Raw genomic sequence first — 22,522 nt, forward strand, 5'->3', positions numbered from 1 at the left:
TCCGAGCCTTGAGAGTAGAGGGTGGATATTTACAGGCCTTTTCCTAAGTTTCCCCACTATGACTGTTCCCTAATCCACCGTCAAGGCAGGCCCACGGCTTACCCTCCAACTGGTTGGTACTGAGCAGCCCCGGTGGGGGCATCAGCTGCCTTTGACATGGCAGAGGATTGAAGTGTAAAGGTATGTTCTCCCTGCCTCACTGGGGAGGCCATGCACTGGTCTGGCCATGCCAGGTGATTTCAGGTTCCACACTAATGATGGTTGATCCCTCTCTGGCCTTGGCCCCTATGGAGGAAACTATTGGGGATCCCTGCTGAAAAGCTGTTTCATTGAAACTATGTCTAATATGTTCAGAAAGAAAAACTCCACAGGTTGGTGTGAAGGTTATAGAAGAAAATGGGGAGAAAAACTGATGAAGGTCTGCTTTAAAAAACAAAAACAAATCCATTACCAAACCCTGATTTTGGAGAAGTAGGCTGGGACCCAATGAGGCTTGTTCAAACTCACCAAGCAAAAGAGCAGTCAGCCCATGGGTGTATTATTTCTTCTTAATCTTGTTTTAGGTTATTTATCTAGGGATGAATAACATGGAGTAGCTACTTCTTTCATATGGCTCCTTTAATTAAAAGTTTTACTTTTCACAGAAAAGGTAAAAATCAAGAGGCTAGATCATGGTTCTTGCCCCTTGTGGCCTTCATTAGAAAATTTCTCCCAGTTGCTGGTATTACCCTAATAGAGCCTCCCTCCTTTAGCATGGTGTGTGGGAGGAACTAGCTAGCTTCTGGAAGGCGTACCTGATGCCACTCTTCTCTTTCTGCCCATTACAAATGTTGTAAGCTGATCACAATCCTCTTCCAAGCTGCTGCCAGCCAATCAATTGGATTTGGATTTCAAGTTGAAACACATTTGCAATCCCTACAATAGAGGTCGTACCTTGAGAAGTCCAGTGACCTTCAGATCCACACTACATTTCAGCATGTCTGCACTGATTAGAAAATACCCTTTAGCTTCTCAGCCCTCTCCCCATTCCCATTTGCTCATTAATTCAATTATGAGTTTCCTTTATCCAACCAAACTTCCTGCTGAGTTGCAAACTCTCATAGTGATGCGTTTGCCTTTGGTGATTAGACAGCCTAGTAGAAGATGCTGTCTTCTTCAGACAGCTCTGTAATTTGGACTGACCTTTGATAGTGCAACATCCAACACGTGCCCTATGAGGACACTTCAAGAACCCCCTCACAGTTTTGCCGAGGTTAGTTTCTGCCCTGCAGTGGGAACCCTGTTCCTCCAACAAGGTATTAAGGAGGTTTCCGAGTTGTGTCTGGCTCCAAAGGCAGTGCCTGGGCCCTTCATGTTGGTCTCTGGTTCTCAACTGGAGCAAGCTTATTTGCTGGCAGGAGTATCTGTCTCTGTAATGCGGAGTCAGTCTTCAGATCTTCTCTTCATTAAGACATCAGCCTCACTCAGCCTAGCTCTCAGCAGCTCGACGCACTGACAAGCCAGGAGGATAAGTTCTGTCAGGAAGGGGTTTGTTGCCTTTTGAGGCAGGAAGGCCCCATCTCGCCTGAGGGACGGACCTGCTCAGCCTCTGTGGGACTTATGCCAGCAGAGCCTTTAGCACACGCTGTGAGTCCCGATTCTACGCCTGTGGGCAGATCTAGCATCTCCTTACTCAGGAAAGGACGGGGTGGAGTCCTTCCACCTCCTTGTCCATTCTCATCTGTCTCCTGGGTGTGTGCCACAGGCTCCCATGGCCCCAGGCGGCTTGGCAACACCCTGAGTTATGTTAGTGATATAATAATGAATTATACAATGGATTATACATAATTAATTTATAATAAAACATGCACGCAACAGTTTAATTTCTCCAGGTGAATGATGAGCTGCCTGCCAGGTCCTGCTGGAATGCATTCCCTAACTGCCTGCTTCCTGGTCCGGAGGTGATGGCCAGCTGCCCTAGGGAGGGACCTTGGTCAGGGAAACCTGCTAAATCAGATTCCTTCCAGGCCACATCTGGGTACGACCCACAGAAAGATAATCGTTCCCTGCCTCTACTATTGTTCTAGACCTGGACACTCATGGGGATCTCACCCCACCCCTAGACTGTGTGAAAGCTGTTATTTTCTTCATTCGCCCAATCTTTATCCCAGAGTATGGGAGATGCCTGTCTGTTTATACCCTACCATTCCTTCCTTCCTTCTTTCACCCATTCAACAAATAACTATTAAGTGGCTGTTATGTGTCAGACACTGTCCTTGGCTTGGTGTACATGAGTGAACAAAACAGACCAGGATCCTTACCCTACGTTCTAGCAGAGGGACTCAGACAATAAATAAGCAGAATGAATAGTGCTATGGAAAAAGAAAAGGCAGAGTAGGATAAGGGTGACTAGGCATGTTGGAGGCAGGATGCAGTTTTAAAGAGGGAGGTCAGAGCAGGTCTTGTGGGCAGGTAGCAGCCTAGGAATTGTCAGGCCTTTCATGAACAGGAAAGAAAGGCCCTTCAGGGTCTACCAGGAGTTAGATTTTCCCAAGTTGCTTTGACTAGGAAATCTTTCAGTAACATTTGTAACTTTTGGTTTCAGATGTTCAGGATGTTTCTGTTCCTGTTGCTGCTGTGGTTTCTGCCCCCCACTGAGGGATCCCAGCGGGCTGAACCCATGTTCACAGCAGTCACCAACTCAGTTCTGCCCCCTGACTATGACAGCAACCCCACCCAGCTCAACTATGGTGTGGCAGTTACTGATGTGGACCATGATGGGGACTTTGAGATCGTTGTGGCAGGGTAAGTGCCTCCCGCCTTGTGTCTGACAGATACATCCATCAGCTTTTACCATGATAAGGCTGAGTAACAAATAACTCCAACACCCAGTGGCCTGCAACAAGATACATTCTCACTTAAAGGTCTTGGCTGGGCTCAGTGGGGATTCTGGTATGCTATTCCTTTGTCTTTTGTTATAACAGTGGGGTGGGGGTGGGGATGGAGGGTAGATCCAAGAAAGGTGTTTGATCCACATGCTTTCCAGGGAGAAAAGTGGATGCTTTGCTTCAAGGCACCCTCTTCATATCCTTAGTTATACAGGCGTTACTTCCTTATCAGTGGGATTCTAGAATCCCTGTGTAGGAGGGGCTTAATGGTGACAATTGTGATAGAAGAGGATGCTCAGTCTGCCTTTGCACAACATGTTGCATAAGACTAAAAATCCATTAATTGTCCATTTCAAAGAAGGGAGGAAGATGGGAATTAGGAGGGTTAGTAAAACCTCCTCTAAACCATGTATTGGTCCCATGCTCCCTTCCCTCCTGAGAAGTAACAGTGTATAGCAAGAAAGGCATAGGATTTGGAGACCCAATAACTTGAGTTCATGCCCTAGATCTACCACTTTCTAGTTGTATGACTTTGATCCCTCCCTTATTTGCTGATATTCAGATATATCATCTGTAAAAATGGGGACTGTAATGCCTTCCTGTCCTGAAGCCTCCCCCAATAGGCTGTTGCACATGAAAGTACATTATAGACTTCCGGCCAAGATGGAGACATAGATAGACATGCTGTGTCTCCCTCCATAACTAAGAAGGAATACAACTACCTCAAAACTAGAAACAACCAGAAGTTCCAGAAAATCAAACTGCATGAAAGTCCAGCAAACAAAGATATAAAGAAGAAATACTCATCCAGAGAGATAGGAGGGGTGGAGCTGGGGCGGAGATGACGAGGTGTGGTGGCGGCGGCAGCAGGCCAGTGAAAAGTGCAGCCACACATTTTAAAAAGTTAGGAGGGACACCTGAGGAGCGCTCCCACCTCCTCACGGGACCTAGCAGCTCATGGTCCCAGCACCGGGGAAAATCAAGCCTCATTGCTTCTGACTGTGCAAACCAGTGGGGGTTAGGGCGGAGGCAGAAACTGCCATGTCTCAGCAGAGTCCACTTGTTTAAAGGGCCCCCACAGTCCTAGAATGTCCGCAGACCCACCCACTCTGGGAACAATGGCCAGGGCAGCAGCTAGAGGGGCGCCAGTCCGGTGCGGAAGTGGGAGAGGTGCCTGAAAAAGGGGCAAGTGCTGGGTTGGTGGCATTGTTCCCTCTCAGACCCCTCCCCCACATACAGTGCTACAACATGGTGAAACAGGTCGCCCTGTACTGATGAGTCCCTAAGGCTCCGCCCCTTACAATGTAACAGGAGTGACAGCTCTACCTGGGATGTGGAGGCAAACAAACACAAGAGCCTGTCAGAATGAGGAGACAGAGAAGTATGGCCCAAAAGGCGGAACGGATCTAGGTTCCAGTGGGAGAACTAAGTGATGAGGAGATAGCCAACCTAACAGATGAGGAGATAGACAACCTAACAGATGCAGAATTCAAAACACTGATGATAAAGATGCTCACAGGCTTGACAGATACATTTGAGTGCGGCAAACACATAAGAGAGAAGTAAAGGCTATGCTAAGTGAAATGAAGGAAATTCCACACAAAACTAATGGTGAAGGGAAGGAAACCAGGGTTCAAATCAATGATTTGGAACATAAGGAAGAAAAAAACAGTCAACCAGTGCAGAATGAGAAAGCAAGAATTGAAAAAAATGAGGAAAACTTCCCAGATTTTGTGAAGGAGATGGACATACAGGTCTGGGAAGCATGGAGGGTCCCAGGTGAGCTGGACCCAGAGGGGACCACACCAGGATGCATCATGATTGAGATGCCAAATGTGAAAGATAAAGAGAGAATCCTGGGGGCAGCAAGAGAGAGGCGGAGAGTTGCCTACAGGGGGTTGCCTATAGGACTACCAGCTGATTTCTCAGAGGACACTTTGCAGGCAGAAAGGGACTGGCAAGCAGTATTCAATGTGATGAAAGGCAACCTGCAACCAGGACTACTCTATTCAGCAAGGCTATCATTTTGAATGGAAGGGCAGATGAGGTGCTTTCCAGACAAGGTGAAGCTAAAGGAGTTCATCATCACCAAGCCATTATTATATGAAATGTCAAAGGGATTTACTGAAGAAAATGATGATCAAAACTATGAACACTAAAATGGCAACAAACTCACTACTATCAACAACTGAATCTAAAAAGTGAAAACAAAATCCAACTAAGAAAACCAGAATAGGAACAGAATCATAGGTATGGGGATCATTTGGAGGGTTATCAGCTGGGAGCGGGGAGGGGAGAAATGGGGATATGGTACAGGGATTAAGAAGCATATTTGGTTGGTACAAAATAGACAGGGGGAAGTTAAGAATCATGTAGGAAAGGGTGAAGCCAAAGAACTTATATGCACGACCCATGGACATGAACTAAGGGGGGTGGGATTGCCGGAGGGAAGGGGGGTACTGGGCAGAGGGGAGCGAAGGGGAAAAAATGGAACTACTGTAACAACATAATAAAATATACTTAAAAAAAATAAAGTACATTATAAATTCTGCCAATCATATTAATAATTATTATTACTGAGCACTAATATGTACCAGGCACTGTGCACATATTATATGCATTGCCTTATTTAGTCTTCCTAACAACACTATAAAGTAAGTATGCTATCACCCCTATTTAAAGAAAAAGAGATTAGGGTTCAAAGATGATGAGTGATGTCCCCTCTGTCAAGTAAATAGTAAGTAGATGCTTCAGGATTTGTATCCCAAGGCTCCCTAACTCAACAGATGCTAAACTACATTGTACAAAGTATAATTTTCACTTCAAAAATCATTTAATCAATAAAAACACTACAGGGCACTGTCAGCCTACTTCTGGGAGGCCCGAGCTTTTATGGCAACACTGACCAAAGTAACTGGCAGGTAACATTATTGTAGCAGCTGCATGTAATGGTAGAAAGCATTGACCTTGGAACTGGAAGACCTGGTTTGAATTCTCACCAAACTACCCAATAGTTGCAAGTTAATTAGCTGTGCAGCCCCACTTTCCTCATCTGTAAAATGGGCATATTGAAATCCCCCAACTACCACACAGGGCAGTGGTAAGGATCAGTGGTGATGCTGTATTAAAAATATACTTTCATTTATTCCTTTCTTCTACCTTGTGAAGAGCGGACAGGACTACATTCTAGACCTTCTAAAAGTCTAGGTTAGCAGGCTGTCCGACAGAACTTTCTGTGATATGTAGATGTTCTATGTTGGTGCTGTCCAGTATGGTATCCACTAGCCACATGTGGCCCTTGAGCACTTAAAATGTGGCTGCTGTGACTGAGGAACTGCATTTTTAATTTTATCTCATTTTAATTATACAGCCACATTTAAATCAGCACAGTTCTGAGTAAAAACTAAAGAGCAGAGTGTGATAGAAAAAGGAAAAATAGAAATGACTGTAATGACCCTTATTGCCTGAGGTGAACTGAGTAGAATTGAGCGTTCACAGCTCTGTGATTGTGCAGTCACTCTCTGAATCAGAGGGAAGTGCTTCTGGCCCAATCCTGCCTCCCAGATCCATGTGCCACTCTGCCAGAGTCTCTGGTTAAAGGACTTGGATGTATTCGAGATGTTCTGCTTGACCCTGCCTCCTGCTAGGTGACACTAGCCTCCCCCTGGTAGAGCCTGCGGGCTGACAGAGGACAAAGAACAGCGAGGCAACCATCCATCCCCCCCTCCTGGGACCCCTAGAAGTTACTACTATGAGATGTTCTCCTTTCTTCTTGGACAATGGGGTTTGGGTGCAGGTCTCCATCCCACACACCCTTAGGTGAGCACCAGATTGCCACCGCACCTGCTGGTTGTGCAGCTTCTTTCTTCCCAAGCACCAGGCATGTGTTTCACTTTTTTTTTCAGTGAAGTCTTTTGCTCTTCTTCTCAAGAAACTGGCTTTTGTGTCCTGTATGGTAGAGGAGCTACGCCATCAATTGTAATCAGCCTGGAGTAGTTGTATAAACTTTGTCCAGCTTGCTGCTTACTGTGGGTCCTATAGCCCTTTAAACCCTCCTGGGTCTTGATCCTGAATGATCTAGAGATCGGGGAAAGACTCCTGTCTCTTCTCTCAGGGCAGACGTGACCCAAGCAGCCCCTGTCTGAGAAAGTTTGGTTGGCTGGATATTCTTCTGAAAGATGATGCTGCTCACCCCCACAAAGAAGAGTTACACAGAGGACAAGATGGCAAAATTGGGCAGCCTCCCAGCTCCAGGCCAGGCCTTCTTTGTGGCTCTTATGAAGCATTGTGAATTCTCAGGGCATGGGAAAGTCACGTTCTAATTTAAGTACCAAATACATTCCAATGGCAAATATAACTTTTTATTATCTTCAGCTTCAGATGATTTGTCATTGTCTTCTTCTTTGGGGCCAGATAACCAGAGGCTGACTATACAGACATATTTAAATCAGGACCTTGGGAGGTCATTCGGTCCACCCCTTGCCTTCCAATAAGGCCATACCTACAGTTTTTGGAGGCTCCATTTATTGAGAGCCTTCCATGAAAATGTGTGCAATCTTTATGTAATCCTGCTCAATTACTTCTGTCAAGACTCTATTTGACTAATCTGAATCCCTCATAATAAAGCTTAATAAGCCATTTTTTTCAGCTTTAGTTTTGCTATTGCCATCCTTTCAAGTAATGGCAGCTAGGATCAGTGTCCTCCTTTTGTTCCCTGTAGACTCCCTGGCAACATTTCTGACTTTGACTTTTATTCTATTTCATCTACCCTGCACCCATATTTAACTCTGTTTCTTCTGTTTGATTATAGGCTGTCTTTTCAAGAATCATGTAGCAGGAATTGAAAGTTTTTTTTTTTAATTGAATGCAAATGGTTTTACCTGGGGCACCTGAGGTCCAGCTCAATAGAGGCCCACTCTCCATTATCTTACAGACCTTTCCATTAGGCCCCAGAAGGCATTTACATTTTCCTCCAGGGATTAATGTCCAGCTCTTCAGTTTATAAGGCACCCTCACTTGAACTTATCTTGGATTTGTTGACCTTGTAGTGTGTCTGACTCAAGCCCTGTTGCTTTGAGTATTTACTCTTTGAATAGGTTTGTTTTGTTTTGCTTTTTCGGTAGCCTCATTCTGTGTATTGATGGCATTGATTCTGAGTATGTTGTGGGTGAGTTTGTATTGTGTTTCTGATTCTTGAGTTAATTGTGATGGAAGGCGTGTGCGTGCATCTGGCTCTGGGAGGAACAGAAAATGACCGCCCTTTGTTCTGTGGGGATGGGGGAGGGAATGGACCAGCTCTGCTCCTCTGCCGCAGCTGGGCGAGTGCCTCCGCATGTGGAGGGCTTATCTGTTGACCAGTAGGTATGTGATTGCGGTCTGCTAACAGTCTCCTCTCTGCAGGGGGAGGGGGAGGATTTGATCACCGCCAGAGAAGTGTGCACACGCACAGATCATTGAGGATCTTCAGGACTGGTCCCCTGGATAGAAAGTCCAATGGCTTCCCCTTTTCTCAATGGAACTAAACACCCAGTCTGAAGTCTCACATAGTCTGTAAAGGAACTCCTGTTGCTGTCAATCTTGCACAATTCCTTTAAAACAGCTTTTGCTTCCTGGGATATCCCCAGAGGTCTATGATAACCCCTCCACCCTGTCAGTTTCCAATAGGAGTATTGCTCAGATGGAAAGGTTGTAGTAGTTGTAAAGTTTAAATCACAATTTACACCAGTTTTTCTACACAAAGAGCATTCACTTGATAAAATCTTAATGCATTCTTCACACTTGGGAGGATTTCATTTAAAGGAATGGTACGTATCATAAAAGCATGTTTTATTTATTTTTTCTTAATTTTGCAACTTGTCTGGAAACTTTGTTAATTTACTGAAGTTAATTGAATTATTTAGAAGGCAAACTGTACTCATTTACTAAATTTATCATAATTATATAGAAGCTATTTTGCCGTTATAAATAATAAAAACAATGATAAAGAATAAGATATTTGCCTATGATATAACCAAAGCAGTGTTTATGCATTTTATTATAAGTACATATATGAGATACATGAAACATACATAAATATAATACATACAGTATATATAGATGTAGTAGCTATACCACCATATAAGTATATTTAGATATATGTATACAGTATTCCCTCACTTATCGTGGGTATTACATTCTAGACCCCCCCGCGATAGGTGAAAATCTGTGAAGTAGGAACCTTACATTTATTTTAGGATTTATATATATTTTAAGGTTTTATAAACCCTTCCCACATAGTTATAAACCATTCCCAGTCCCTTCTTAACCTTTCCCACTCCCTTGTTAACCTTTTTCACACATTTATAAACACTTCTTATGTTCTTAAACATATTCTACACTCAAACCTACGTAATTTTAACGACATACATATACAGTACTGCAAAATCCTGCGAACAGCAAAAAATCTGCAATAAGTAATTAAATATAGTATTTTTAAAAATCCCATGATACAGTGAGGCCACGATAAGTGAACCACGATATAGAGAGGGACTACTATATATACAAATATATATACACATACACACACACTTTTAACAAAATAGGAGAAATACTTGTGAATATTCAGTCCTAACTGCTGCTTTGTGAAATATAACATTTTAATAGATTTGGTCATCAGTTTTTACATCTTAAGGTATTATATTATTTCATTCAGTTTTTCTTTCTTTTCTAAATTAAAATATATTTTATATTTTGATAACATTTAAATATATTTTATTGCAAAAAAATTCACAGTGTAAATAAAAGTAAAAATTCATCTTTATGAACCCCTACCCCTACTCCAAGCCCATCTCTGTCCTCTTCCACAATAACAATTGTTCTTAGTTTGGTGTTTATACTTCTAGAAGTTTCTATGTAACATATATATTTACAAAACATATAATAATTTTTGGAGGACTTAAACTGATACATATTGTTCCAAATTTGCTTTTTTTACTGTATAATATGTTCATGGTTCAAATATATAGATCAAGCTTATTGTTTTAGTTGCTTTGTGTGAATGTACCACATTCATTTTGCCACTCCTCAGGTGACAGTTAAGCTGTCTCTGATCTGTGACCACTGCAAACAACGCTGTATATCTATCCCTGCACACATGTGCAAATTTTTCTCTGGGATCAATACCAAGAAGTGGAAAATGCTGGGAATGATATGTACATTTCAAATCTTAATAGATACGGCCAAATTTTTTCCAATCTTAATCTTATTCTATTTAGTCATACTGTAGAAATAAAAGGTGAGCTTTGAATTCAATAGCTTCTCAAGCACCTACTATGTGTATAGCCACATATGCTCCAGGGTGTGAACTTTATCAATTTAGATCTAATAATTCAAGAAGGTGTGGCGGGGAGCCCATTCTACATTTGCAAAAGAAGATGCTTCTGTTACTGGATTGAGGCACTTCAATACTTTTTAATTCACACTGCTAGAAGGACTTCCTCTAAAACCTCTTTGGCAAAAATATATTTCTTAAGTGGTTCATCTTTAACCCTGGAATTCATTGTCACTGGTATCATGAAAGAATGAGTAGGGGGTGCCAGCTCCTGGTTAGGCATGATTTTGAATACTAATAAGACAAGTTGGACTAGGAGCCAGGGCTTTTTAACCCATTCTTTAAAACTTTTCTAAAAAGGTTACTCAGCAGTGCATAGCAGGTTTTCCACCCTTTCCCCAGCCCTGGGCAACCCTAAGCAATGGGCAAAAATTCTATCCTGCCCACCCCAGGTCACAAAGAGCTCAAAGGTCTGCACCCCCATGTGATTACCTAGCCACACACACCCAGAGCAAGATGTGCTAGTCAGCATACTGGCTTCCAAAGATGCCATGGCCTAAGCCCCAGAGCCAATGATTACGTTATCTTACAGGACAAGAGAGACATTGTAGACGTGATTAAATGAAGGACCTGGAGATGGGGAGACTATCCTGGATTCTCCCAGTGGGGTCAAGGTAATCATAGGGTCCTTAAAAGCGGAAAAAGGGAAGCAGAAAATGAGGTCATAGTGATGCAATGTGAGGAAGACTCAACCCCTCTTCCTGGCTTTGAAGATGGAAGGTGGGGCCACAAGCCAGGGGGATGTGGGTGACCTCTAGAAGTGGGAAACGGTATAGAAACAGATTTACTCCTACAGCCTAGAGCCTCTAGGACTCAATGCAGTTCTGTCAACACCTTGATTCCAGCACAGTGAGACCAACGTTGGCCTTCTGATACACAGAACTGTGAGATAATCAATTTGTATCACTTTATGCCACTATGTCTGTGGTAATTTGTTACAGCAGCAATAGGAAACTAATATAATAGGTAAAGGTTGGGTGCTTGGTGTCATTTTTCAGAGGTGACGGCCATTACCTCAGAGAATTTCAATAGTATTATTTTAATAACATCACAGCAGTAAAATAAATAAACCACCCACAGCACATTATTTATAAGAATGTATTTAAAATAAATATACTACCAACTAAAGTATTGCTTTTAATCAATGGCAATCCTCTGTCTTAGGAACATGTGCAATTTGGAAAGAATCCCTAAAATCACACTTTGTTCCTTGGTGACCACCCATATTAATTCACCCTGCAGCTCACTGTTTGACACCCAGTGCTGTGGTTGGTTGGAGTTGGGGAGAGTGAATCAGAGCTTTGAAAGATCTTACTACCCTTGGTGGGAAAAACACACCCAAATTGGTGGGGGTGGGTGGACACCCCTTTCCGGATGAAAACCATGAGGATAGCCTTGGAGGGACAGGTAGCATGCAGGTCTGTTTAATGCGGGGGCCAAGGTCTCTCTCCAAGTCAAGGAGACCTTTAGACTTATTTGGATTTTGTTGTTTGTTTTTCAGATAGTTAAAAAAAATAACATTTTACCAAAAAAGTAATTTTCACAAAATACTGAAGAATATTTATAAAAAAGCCATTCCAAAATAGTGATACATTTCAGACTCAAATTGCCTCTGCTGAAAACGGCAAAGCTACTTTTAGTAATCTGAATTTGCCATCCATTCAGAAAGTGGATGTGTGGACTGTCTCCAGTCACTTTCCTTTAAGTCTCTCTTCTCCCCATTTTTTTTTTTAAGTGATAGGCTGGCTGGAAGGCCTTCCTTGTCCCCTGTGTCCCCCTCCAGGCTCCCAAAGAAGGCACAGGCACACAGCAGACTGGAGTCCAGGCCGACCCTCCACACCCTTACAGCCTTACAGCACACAGGCCTTCTCCCCACTCCCCTCCTCCCTCCTTCCCTTCTCCTCTCATCCCCTCCCCCTGCAAGCACACCTCACAGTTCTCTTTGGAATGGGTGCCATTTCCACTCCCAGGATCACTTCTGCTCTGGGGCAGCCAGTCTGACCTCAGCCCCCTTCTCTTGCCTTTTTCCTTACAGACTCCTTTCTGGTCTCCTACTGACCTGGTGAGTCACTTTCTTTCTAAAATGCTATGGTTAGAACTTAATTTTCCCTCCCAGGAAGAGGTTACTTTTGCAGTGCGGATATCTAGAAAAACATACAAGGATTTGAAGAAGCTAAAACAAACATTCCCCACTTCAGATTTTTACCATGTGCTCTCTCGTGTACCTGTTTGCAGACTAAAGTTATAAAGGGGTAGAGGGCAGAAGAACATATGTCTTGTGTTTTACTTACATCACCTCATTTTAAACCATCACGGCAGCCCATAGGGTATGCGGTATTTAATTGAATCTAAGTCATGCATATTTTTCACATTTTTAACGTCACTATAATTGGGATGTGACCTACAATAGGCAGCTTGCATTTAATTCACAGTGTTTCTTCCCCCTAGAGGTATGGAGATAATGGTGAGACTTATCACTGATGACAATGAAAACTGGGTACCCAAGTTGAGGCCCATCACCCCCTACTTCTGGAGGGGAGCATTCCCAAGTTAGCTGCAGATTTCTGAGTTAGCTTCTGCTTAGTAGGACTGCAGAGATGCTCCCAGCCTCCCTGTCCCCTCCCTGCCCTTATGTCCTATTGCAAAAAAAAAAAAAAAAATTAAAAGATAAAAAATTTTTTAAAAAAGTTAAACTTAAAAACCCAGTTTACCGCGGAAATCTGTTATGCACAGTTATTGCATAATGAAAGCACTGTAGATAGTGCTGTCTCAGTTTTGCAGCTGAGGAAACTGAGGCCCAGAGATCTGCTGAGGGTCATAGAGATCGTGACGGTTTAACTGTTAGTCTATATACTTCCACTAAGTTTGTCAAGTGTGTTGTTCAGGAAATAATCTTTATTAATATTTTTCTTCCTATAAATAACTGAGAGACTTGTTTTGAAATATACTACTATGGTAGTCCATTCTTGCTTTTTAAAAAAAATTGATTGGTTGAGGGGCTTTTTTAGGGGGGGTGGGAGTAGGATTCTTGTTTTATAATCCCACTTTTTACCTCTACAGATTTAGGATTTATACCCACTACTTCTGTTCTTTTAGTAGTTTCCTTTGAATGTTTATGAGGCATTTTAAACTTAATAACTCTAAAATTATCTTAACCCCCTTCTATAATAATACAAGGGTTTTAATACAATTTAACACTGAACATCTCTTCCTAGCATACATATAGCATTTTATCATTGCCCTTTGTTAATCCTATCAGTTATTATTATTGTTATCTAAAAACAATGTTCTTTTTCTTAAAGATTTTTATTTATTTTTTAGAGAGAGGGAAAGGGAGGGAGAAAAAGAGGGAGAGAAACACCGATGTACAAGAAAAGCATTCATTGGTTGCCTCTCAGTCACCCTCAACTGGGGACCTGGCCCACAACCCAGGCATGTGCCCTGACCGGGAACCAAACTGGTGACCTTTCAGTTCACAGTCCAACACTCAGTCCACTGTACACACCAGCGCAGTCTAAAGACAATGCTTTTTATGCATATCCATTGTTACCATTTTATTTGCTCATTTTTCCTTCTTGTATTTCAGAAAGGCCTTCTGGGATTATTTTTCTTCTTCCTGATATACCTCCTTTAGATGTTCCTTTACTGAATGCCAGATGCTAATAAACTCTATTTTTGTTTAATCTAAAATATATTTACTGTATTTCTTTTCTGGATAGAGAAATTTTCTGAATGTAAAATATTAGGTTGACAGACATCATTTCACTGTCTTCTTGCTGCCATTTGTTGCTGAGATGCCTCTTATTAATAATGTCATTCCTTTGTAGGTGATCTGTCTCTTGTCTCTTCATCATCTTTTGGGTTTTTCAATCTCACTGCTATATATATGGATATGGATCTCAATTTACAAAACCTAGCTTGTTCTTCCTGAATCTGAGCATTCATATCTCTCATCAATTCTTAATAGTTCCCAGCCATCAATTTAAAAAAAATCTGTCCTCCATTCTCCCTTCTCTCTCCTTCTAGGATTTCACTGAGATATGTCTGGTTTTTTTTTTTTTCATTTCAGACTCCAAGTCCCTTAACCTTTCTCATATTATTTTATCCCCTGTCTTGCTGTGATGCTGAATTCTGGGTAACTGTCAAGGTGTATCTTCCAGTTCACTAATTCTTTCTTTAGCTGCATCTAAACTCTTGAGTTTCAATTTCAAAAATTGTTCTTTATTTCTAGGAATTTCATGTGGTTCTTTTTCAAATTTCCCTAATAGTTTCTTATAGTATCTTACTGCTTATTCATTTTTGTGACTTCATCCTTTGTTCTTTTAAATATTTCATACATAGATATAGCCTGTGTTTGACAGTTCTAACATCTGCAGTCCTTGGTGTTTAAATGTGCTCTTTGTTTCTTCTTCTGCTGCTTATTTTGGCTGTCTTACCTCCTTCTTATATTTGCTTGATCTTAAAATATGGAAATTCTGTGGTCTTAAATTGGAGACACTTTTTACAAGAGAGGATTTGTACCCATAGACCTGAGGGCCCAGGGGTCCTGCTAACATGGGAACACTCTAGCTCTATCCTATAGCATATGACATCATGGACAACTACCCAGTATCCTCTGACATGCCCTAGTATTGTGGTCACTCTGTATGCTGGCCATGCATGGGCAGTGGAAAGATTAGCAGGGTAATAAGAATTCTCCATGGTTGGGAGCTATGCTGGAGAATGGCATTACATTAGTGGCTTGTCACAGAGGATAGGGTAGTAGAATTTTCTTTTGGGTCTCCAAGTACTTTCTTTCCTTCTTCGGAGAACTATTCTAATCACAAGATTCTGTGGGGCTGTCAGTCGAAGTATCCCTTTGGCCACTAGGAATTAGTCTAGGGATTTATAACCTATGACTATCCAATCAGTGTCTTGATCTGAGAGTTCTCCATCCTGATTCTAAAAAGAAAGTCTCTACCTTTGATCTCAAATCATGAGTTGTAAGGATATGTCACAAAACTACCATAGGTATATCCATGTCTTCTGACCCATGAAGGAGCCTGAGGGAATGGAATGACACCCAGAAAGAAGAAAAAGAGAGAATCCTGAAGGCATCAAGGCCGTGGTTCCTGTCGCTGAGGTTCCCAGACTTACGGTCTCCTGTAGCTCTCCTTCAGTTCTGGGAACATTTTGCATAATTTAAAAAATCCTTCCATCCCCTCTGTTTTCTAGAGCTACTTTTCTCATCTAATGCCCAAACTATTGACTTGTAAATTTAGACAAGAGCAACCCCTTTGCAGGCCAGAGCAAGTACCCTATCTGTTATGGGTTGCAGACCAGAGCATAACTCTACCCAGCCTCAAAGATGGTCCTGTGGCTACCTAGTTAGAGGAAAGATTCTTAAGAATATGTAAGAGCCGTCGATGATCTGTGTTCAGTGTTAACCTATCTTTCTGAAGGAGTTTTGCTAGCTAGATCCTACTGGAAAAAAACTCAAACCAAAAAAAGTCACAATGTTATTTAATTAAACAGTAAACATTCTATGTATATACATTGACTAAGAATTGGTTTAAAATTTTTCCCTCTCACATTAGCTTGCAGTCTTCTAAAGGCAAGAACTTTCTCCTCCTCTGTGCACATAGTCAATATTCAACGAATGAATAAAATTAAATAGGCAGGGGTCTTATAGATGAATGGAGGATCTTAGGTTAATTAAAAAATTAAGCATTGGCTATACTCAGAAGTGATTGTTTCAAGAGCCTTAGCCTTGAGAGCAGCATCAATCAATTCAATAAGCAAATCCTACATGCCTATCTGCGTGTGCATAGCTATGTGCTCAGTGCTTTGGCAGATACAAGAATACATTCCCTTCCTTCCAGCCATCTTAGTCGTATGAGAGATAAGGCATATGTGGAAATAACAAAGCAGAATGTCATATGAGCTATAGAGGAGATACTCACTTCACGGTCAGCACACTTATCAGGTTCATTACCCAGTGAATATTCCAGTTTCTTATAAACACTGCATTTCATCTGAGAGTGTGGCAGTACAGCTTTTTTTCTCCTTCTATGGAATTTCTCTACGAGGTCACAGGTTTGATATTCTGTTACTTAATGCAGCCAAGGCCTCTGTGTTCATTTCCCTTTCATTAAACGACAGTAACTGTTCGTTGACTGACTAGTCCCAAGAAACTGACATCACCGAGTCTTCAGTCCTGATTCTTCCTGGTTCCTGTCTAACACCTCAGAGAAGCAGTGAAATTCTTCAAAATGCACCACTAACCAGTTGTACAGATGCCAGCCTTTTAAAAACATATACTTTTTCATCAGTATTCTATTGTTCATATCCTTCCCTCCAAGCTAAAGCAAAGTATGGAAAAAGAAAGGAGTAGAAGAAAACTAGCCATTTTCCCCACCCTCCTCCAAATAAGATGAACCATAATTCCAGGCACTCCAGTATCTTTGCACGTTGCTTTCATATTCTGGGAAGGTGCAGCTGCACCAGCCCATAATGGTGGCCACACTCTCCCAGTTCCCATGAGCCACTGCTCCATCCTGCCAGCCTGGGAGGGCCTTGGTTAAAGACAGTTCAGCACCTGATTCCTGGACAGCACCAGAGCAATGGAACAGGTCCAGCGGCTGAACCCTGTCCTCCCCCCCATTGTATCTTCATATGCAAACCATCTTGTTTCCACAGAGTGGGAAGATTTTGAAAAGCATGGCAAGTCTCATTATAAAAGTATCCTTTCTAGACAAGTCATTAAGGTCAAAAGGCAAGAGCTAAAGACATAACAGATATCTCTGAGCTCCCAAGGCTGTATCTAAAATCTAAGTCAATCTTTTGAACATATCAAACAATTTCATGGGAAAATAAATCTTTAATTTAAAAACTAGGAAGCTAAAATAAAGACAAGTACCTTCTTGGTTCAAAAATCTTGAGAGCTAAAGAAATCTTCGTGACACTGGTAACTTTCTGATATTTATTAGAGAATAATACTTCCTAGGTTGTGGTGAAGACAAATGAGATAAGGCATGTAAATTGCTTATCACAGCACCTGGTACATACCAAATGCTCAATTGTTAGTGTGTTGAGGTTGATTATGTTTCTTTAATACTTAATATAACACTGATAAGTTACCTAGACCAACCCTCATCTTAGAAACTCCAATGTCTCTATCTCTCTCTATCCTTTTTTCAATCAATGAAATAACGTGGTACTGCAGAATAATTTTTTTTTAATTAGAGCTATATGTCCCATGTTGTTAATTTTTAACACAGTCATCGAAACATTCTTATATTGTCTGCAGACATGCAACCCTAAAATAAGTTGTCTTGTATTTTACTTAGTTTCCTATAAATCAATGCCCCACCTAGGAAGAAGTTTATTTACCCCTATTGTATTAGTCAGCTTTTATTCATTCATTCTACAGTTTTTATTAAGCTACCATGTGCGAAGCACCTTGCTGAGTGCTGGGGGTTAGCAGTGAAAAAGAGCAACTCCTGTTTTCACAGACCTCAGAGAGAATCAATATGCCTGATGAATTAAAGAAATTCATATTTGGGGAAAGAATGTCAACTTACTCCAACCAAATCTTTTTTCAGAATTCAGAATTTTTAACCACTATCTAATCTTGCTGAGAGACACTAATAAGAAATGGATTGATAAAACAAATGAGATAGAAAAGAGAAAGACATGACTGGGGCAACCCATGAATTAATCAGTCCCTGAATAATCAAGAGGTGATATATAAAATGTGAGTACCATAGTTCGTGCCTTCTTAAATAATTAAACATATTAAAGGAGGAACAAAACGACCACATTTCTGAAGAAATTAGGAGCCTTAAGGCAGAGGGTGAGCAAAAATAAAGAGCTCTATAATAGCATTTATAAGCCTTCTCTATATTATAATAAAGCAAGCAGGTAGCAGTAAGAGGGATGGTTATATGGATTCTCTCATATATTTTAAAGTAGCGGGTGCCAAACTAGAGATCACAGAGTTTTACAAGACATCTGAGAATTCATCTGTGGATGGACATTTTATCAATAAGCAGTAAAGCATAGCTACTATTACATGGACATTTTTTAACATTAAAAAGGTATCTTCATACTTAAAGAGTTGAAAACTATGGTCTTAAAATATGTGCTCATTTACTGTTGAAAAATGGGGTTAAAAGGAGGCAGAGAAAGGTCATTGAAAGGCGAAGAGAGAGTGAGAGACTTCAGACAAGAGATGGAGAAAGGATGAGAGAACAGGGGAGTGGGAGAAGAAAAGAAGACAGGAAAATTATATGGGATATGGGAGGTAAGTTATGGAGTCATGCAAACCTGCATTCCTAGCTGTGGGACCCTAGAACCAGTTACTTAACCTCTCTGAGTTTTGGTCTCCTCATCTATAGAGACCATAATAACAGTAATCTACTTCATAGCCCAGTGGTAGCAGTTAAGCAAAATAACAACACAGAATGCTTGGTCCTGTGTCTGACACATGGAAAGTACTCAAATATTAACTACCATGATGATCATCATCACTTCTTACTTTCCCACCTTACATCTTACCCATGAGATCTTTCAGCCTTACCTGTCAGCAAACACCTGAGTGCTGCTTTCTGGTCAATTCTTATCTTTAATGAACTGGATTAGGCAGAACTCTTGATTGCAAGAGACACTAACCTTTGCTAACTTCTCCTCCTCCCCACAAGAAAGGGGGATCTCGTGGAGGCATACTGAGGTAACTCACATAACTCAAAGAGAATCTGATCAACTGAGCCTCAAGACAGCAGGCACGAGAGCAGCAAGGGGGGTAAGAACAGCATGGCTGGGTCTTTCTCCCTGATTTCCTGCCTCTCATCCCGGCCTCTGTAGCTCACCAGTCAGCTTAATTATTTCAGAGCATCTTTCTCCCTAAGCCTGGAACCAAAACCACTAGCAGCTCCTGGGCATGTATGTTCCCAGCCTGACCACCAGAGAGAAAGTTCCAATTAATTATAAGAGAAAGATTCTGAGTGGCCATGCGCCCATCCCTGTGGTTCAAGGGAACTGACTGGAAGGGAAAGGGGGAAGTGCTGATCCTCCAAATATAAAAGGTTCTGTTCCTAGACCCAAGAGGGCAGAGTGCTGAGCATATACAAACGGCCCTGATACAGTCACTCAGCAGACATTCACTGAACACCCGTATTCAACACTAGAGACACAGAAGCGGCCACCATATTCATGGTCCCTGCTCTCGTGGAGCTGGTGTTCTAACAGGGCAGACAGCCATAAACAAAGAAACAGGACATTTGACTTTCTGTCGAGAAACAAGGTGCACACACGCACACACACAAACACCACTTGGGGAAAATCTCACACAGCTTTGCCAGAATTCGAGAGGACTAGGTCACGTCCGGTTTTTAAGACTCTTGGTATATTAAAAACTGAAGCCTTCATCAGCACCCCCAGAGGCCTCGGCACAGACCCCTTTTGCTTTCCAGGGCACCCTATAATCCCTCAGTTAAATCATCCACTTCAGCACCCATTCAGCTTCCTTTCTAACCCTCAATTTCAGGTTTTCTTTTTAAAACCTATTGAGATCCAGTGATGCAAAAAAAGACACCAGCTAGGTTTCCAAGAAAATTTGCATGCTCAGAATTATGAGCTAATGGTAGAAAGGTCTGGAGAAATGTTCCAGATGAAATCCAGTCAGCGGGAAAGAACAAAAGAGAAAGGAGATAAGTAAAATCGGTGCCTTGGAGTCCTCGGAGTGCGTCACCCATGAGAACTGTGGTTTAGAAAGGAGTTACCCAGGGTCTATCACGGCGGCCCAAGGGGCTACAGGGCCTCAACCTCACAGATGTGGGATTCGTGTATTTGTAGTGGATACGCTGGATGCGTATTTGTGTGTGGATGTAGTCCAAGTATTTCTTTCTTTTTTTTTTTTAAGTATACTTTATTGATTATGTTGTTATAGTAGTCCCAATTTTTCCCCCTTTGCTCCCCTCTACCCAGTATCCCCCTTCCCTCCAGCAATCCCACCCACCCCCCTTAGTTCATGTCCATGGGTTGTGCATATAAGTTCTTTGGCTTCACCCTTTCCTATATTATTCTTAACTTCCCCCTGTCTATTTTGTACCAACCGATTATGTTTCTTAGTCCCTGCACCATTTCCCCATTTCTCCCCCTCCCCCCTCCCAGCTGATAACCCTCCAAATGAGCCCCATACCTATGATTCTGTTCCTTTTCTGGTTTGCTTAGTTGGATTTTGTTTTCATTTTTTAGACTCAGTTGTTGGTAGTTGTGAGTTTGTTGTCATTTTAGTGTTCATAGTTTTGATCTTCTTTTTCTTAAGTAAAGTCCCTTTGACATTTCATATAATAATGGCTTGGTGATGATGAGCTCCTCCAAGTATTTCTTTCTAATGCAAATATTTTTAAAATTATATGAATGATTTTGGCAACCCTGTTTTAGCATTTTTTTTTTTCATTTTTTAACATACTAAGAGTTTCAAAAACTGGAAGTGACCGAGTCCTTTCAAATTTGGGGAAGGCCTAGCATTAGCATTTAGTGAGCACGTGCTACCTACCAAACTCTGTGCTTTGTCCTTTACCTGCACTCTCTTCTAGAGCAGTGCTATTGTTTCCCATGTTATAAAGGAGGAAAGTGAGACCCAGAGGTCTGGTCTCTTGCTATAAAGGTCAAGAAGTTATTAAGGACAGAACTGGGAGCAGATTGTGGCCTATTTGGCTCCAAGACCCAAAATCTTTCCTCCCTGCCACTGGTTTCTGAGCTGGGCCCATCTAGAATAAAGTTATTTTCACTTTGTAGCAAAATTAACTAAATAAGGATGATGTAATTTTTTCATAAGCTAAAAATATTCCATCTACAGGACTGATGTTTTTAATTCTAAGATTTTGTTCCTTTGACTTTTTCTGGTATTAAAATATTTTTATGGTTATCATATCGTAGATGGTGGTTATTGATTTTTTATTGTCCTTAGCTGGCAAATCCTATGTGAGTGCTGCAGAGTTTGTGTTCTGAGATTTTACTGTGCCACGAAATCTCAAAGTTTGGAAAGCGTTGGTCTATATACTATTGGCATCTCAAAAGGGCAGAGCTGCCCTTCATTGAGTGGCTGCCATGTGCGGGCACTGGTCTGGATGGTTTTCATACATCACCTCTGATCAAACCACTAAAGGGAGGTCTTGCCCTAGTTTTACAGATTAGGAAACTGAGGCTTAGAGAGGTGAGGGTCCTTGCAGAGGGCCTCGGGTTCCAGCCCTACACTTTCGCTGTCTCATGTGTGGTGGCAGGCTGCTTGTGACACATTTCCCTGCCCTCCTCCCCATCCCGGGGCCCCATGTGAGATACCAGTGTTCCTAGCTGGGGTAACAGCCTCATCTTCTTTTCACACTTCCTGTCTCCCAGAGCCCACCCTTTCCCCATGCCCTGAAGCTTAGATTGCTTTCAGGGCTTCCATAAACAGCATTTTAGAGACTAAGGCCAGCTTTTGTGACTCTGCTGGTACTCTGGCTGGAAAGAACTTCCTGGAGAAACTGAGCAGGGAGGTAGTGAGTTATGTGCTTCTGTTCCTTGTTGGTTGGGAACATTGAGGTTAGATGAGTGCCCCAGAGCTTTTGGCAGTTCACAAAGAGACCTTTTATCTCAGTGCAGGGCAAGGGGGGTGGGGCAGGGCAGCCACTGACCAGAGGGCCTCATGGCCTGCCTTGAATGCTCATAATGGTCTTGGTGCATGCACATGGCCTTTCCCGTGTGCAGGGTTTGGAGTGTGGTTTACCCATGCACAGGCTGGGGCTGGCTTTCTTAACAGCTGCACATTTGGTCTGCACAGGGGACCTTGGCACTTTGCAAAGACAAACGTACCTTTGGGTTGCCCAAAGACTGTTCTCACGTATGCTGCAGCTCACCCCTAGTCAAGCCTCTTAGTGTGGCCTCAAGTGACAGCCATATGCAGCTGTGGCAGCTGTACGCATGGAGAAGAGAGCATCTGTTCTCTTCATTGGGAAGAGGAGAAGGACTAAGGGAGAGGGACAAGGCCTGGCTCTGCCCAGAGAAGATGGTGCCAGACCTTAGCCCTATGTAATTTTTAGGCAATAATAGATAAAGGGAAAAGTCTCCATCAGCTTATACAACTGGAAATGGCTAATGAAGCCATTGTAATTTACAAAGTGGGAAAAAATGTTGACAAATAGAGCAAAGCTTAATATTATACATAACATTATTCAGAAATATTAATAATAATAGCAGGACTTTGCTGAGGGACATGTTTGTCATTTTCTAGTGCCTAGTACTTAGTCTCTCTTCCTAAAAA

The 22,522-nt window shown here is 41.9% G+C and overlaps 1 protein-coding gene across 1 annotated transcript in view; it reads left to right on the forward strand.

The window, feature by feature from the left end:
* CRTAC1 (cartilage acidic protein 1) overlaps positions 1-22,522 on the forward strand; it is a 136,116-nt gene that overhangs the window by 13,058 nt on the left and 100,536 nt on the right. The window contains exon 2 of the mRNA XM_090277866.1: positions 2,585-2,784. Coding sequence (XP_090133992.1) covers positions 2,585-2,784 — 200 coding nt within the window. The remainder of the gene's footprint in view (positions 1-2,584; positions 2,785-22,522) is intronic.

This window comes from Furipterus horrens, unplaced genomic scaffold (assembly GCF_987537825.1).
Source record: "Furipterus horrens unplaced genomic scaffold, mFurHor1.1.pri manual_scaffold_5, whole genome shotgun sequence".
Taxonomy (NCBI): domain Eukaryota; kingdom Metazoa; phylum Chordata; class Mammalia; order Chiroptera; family Furipteridae; genus Furipterus; species Furipterus horrens.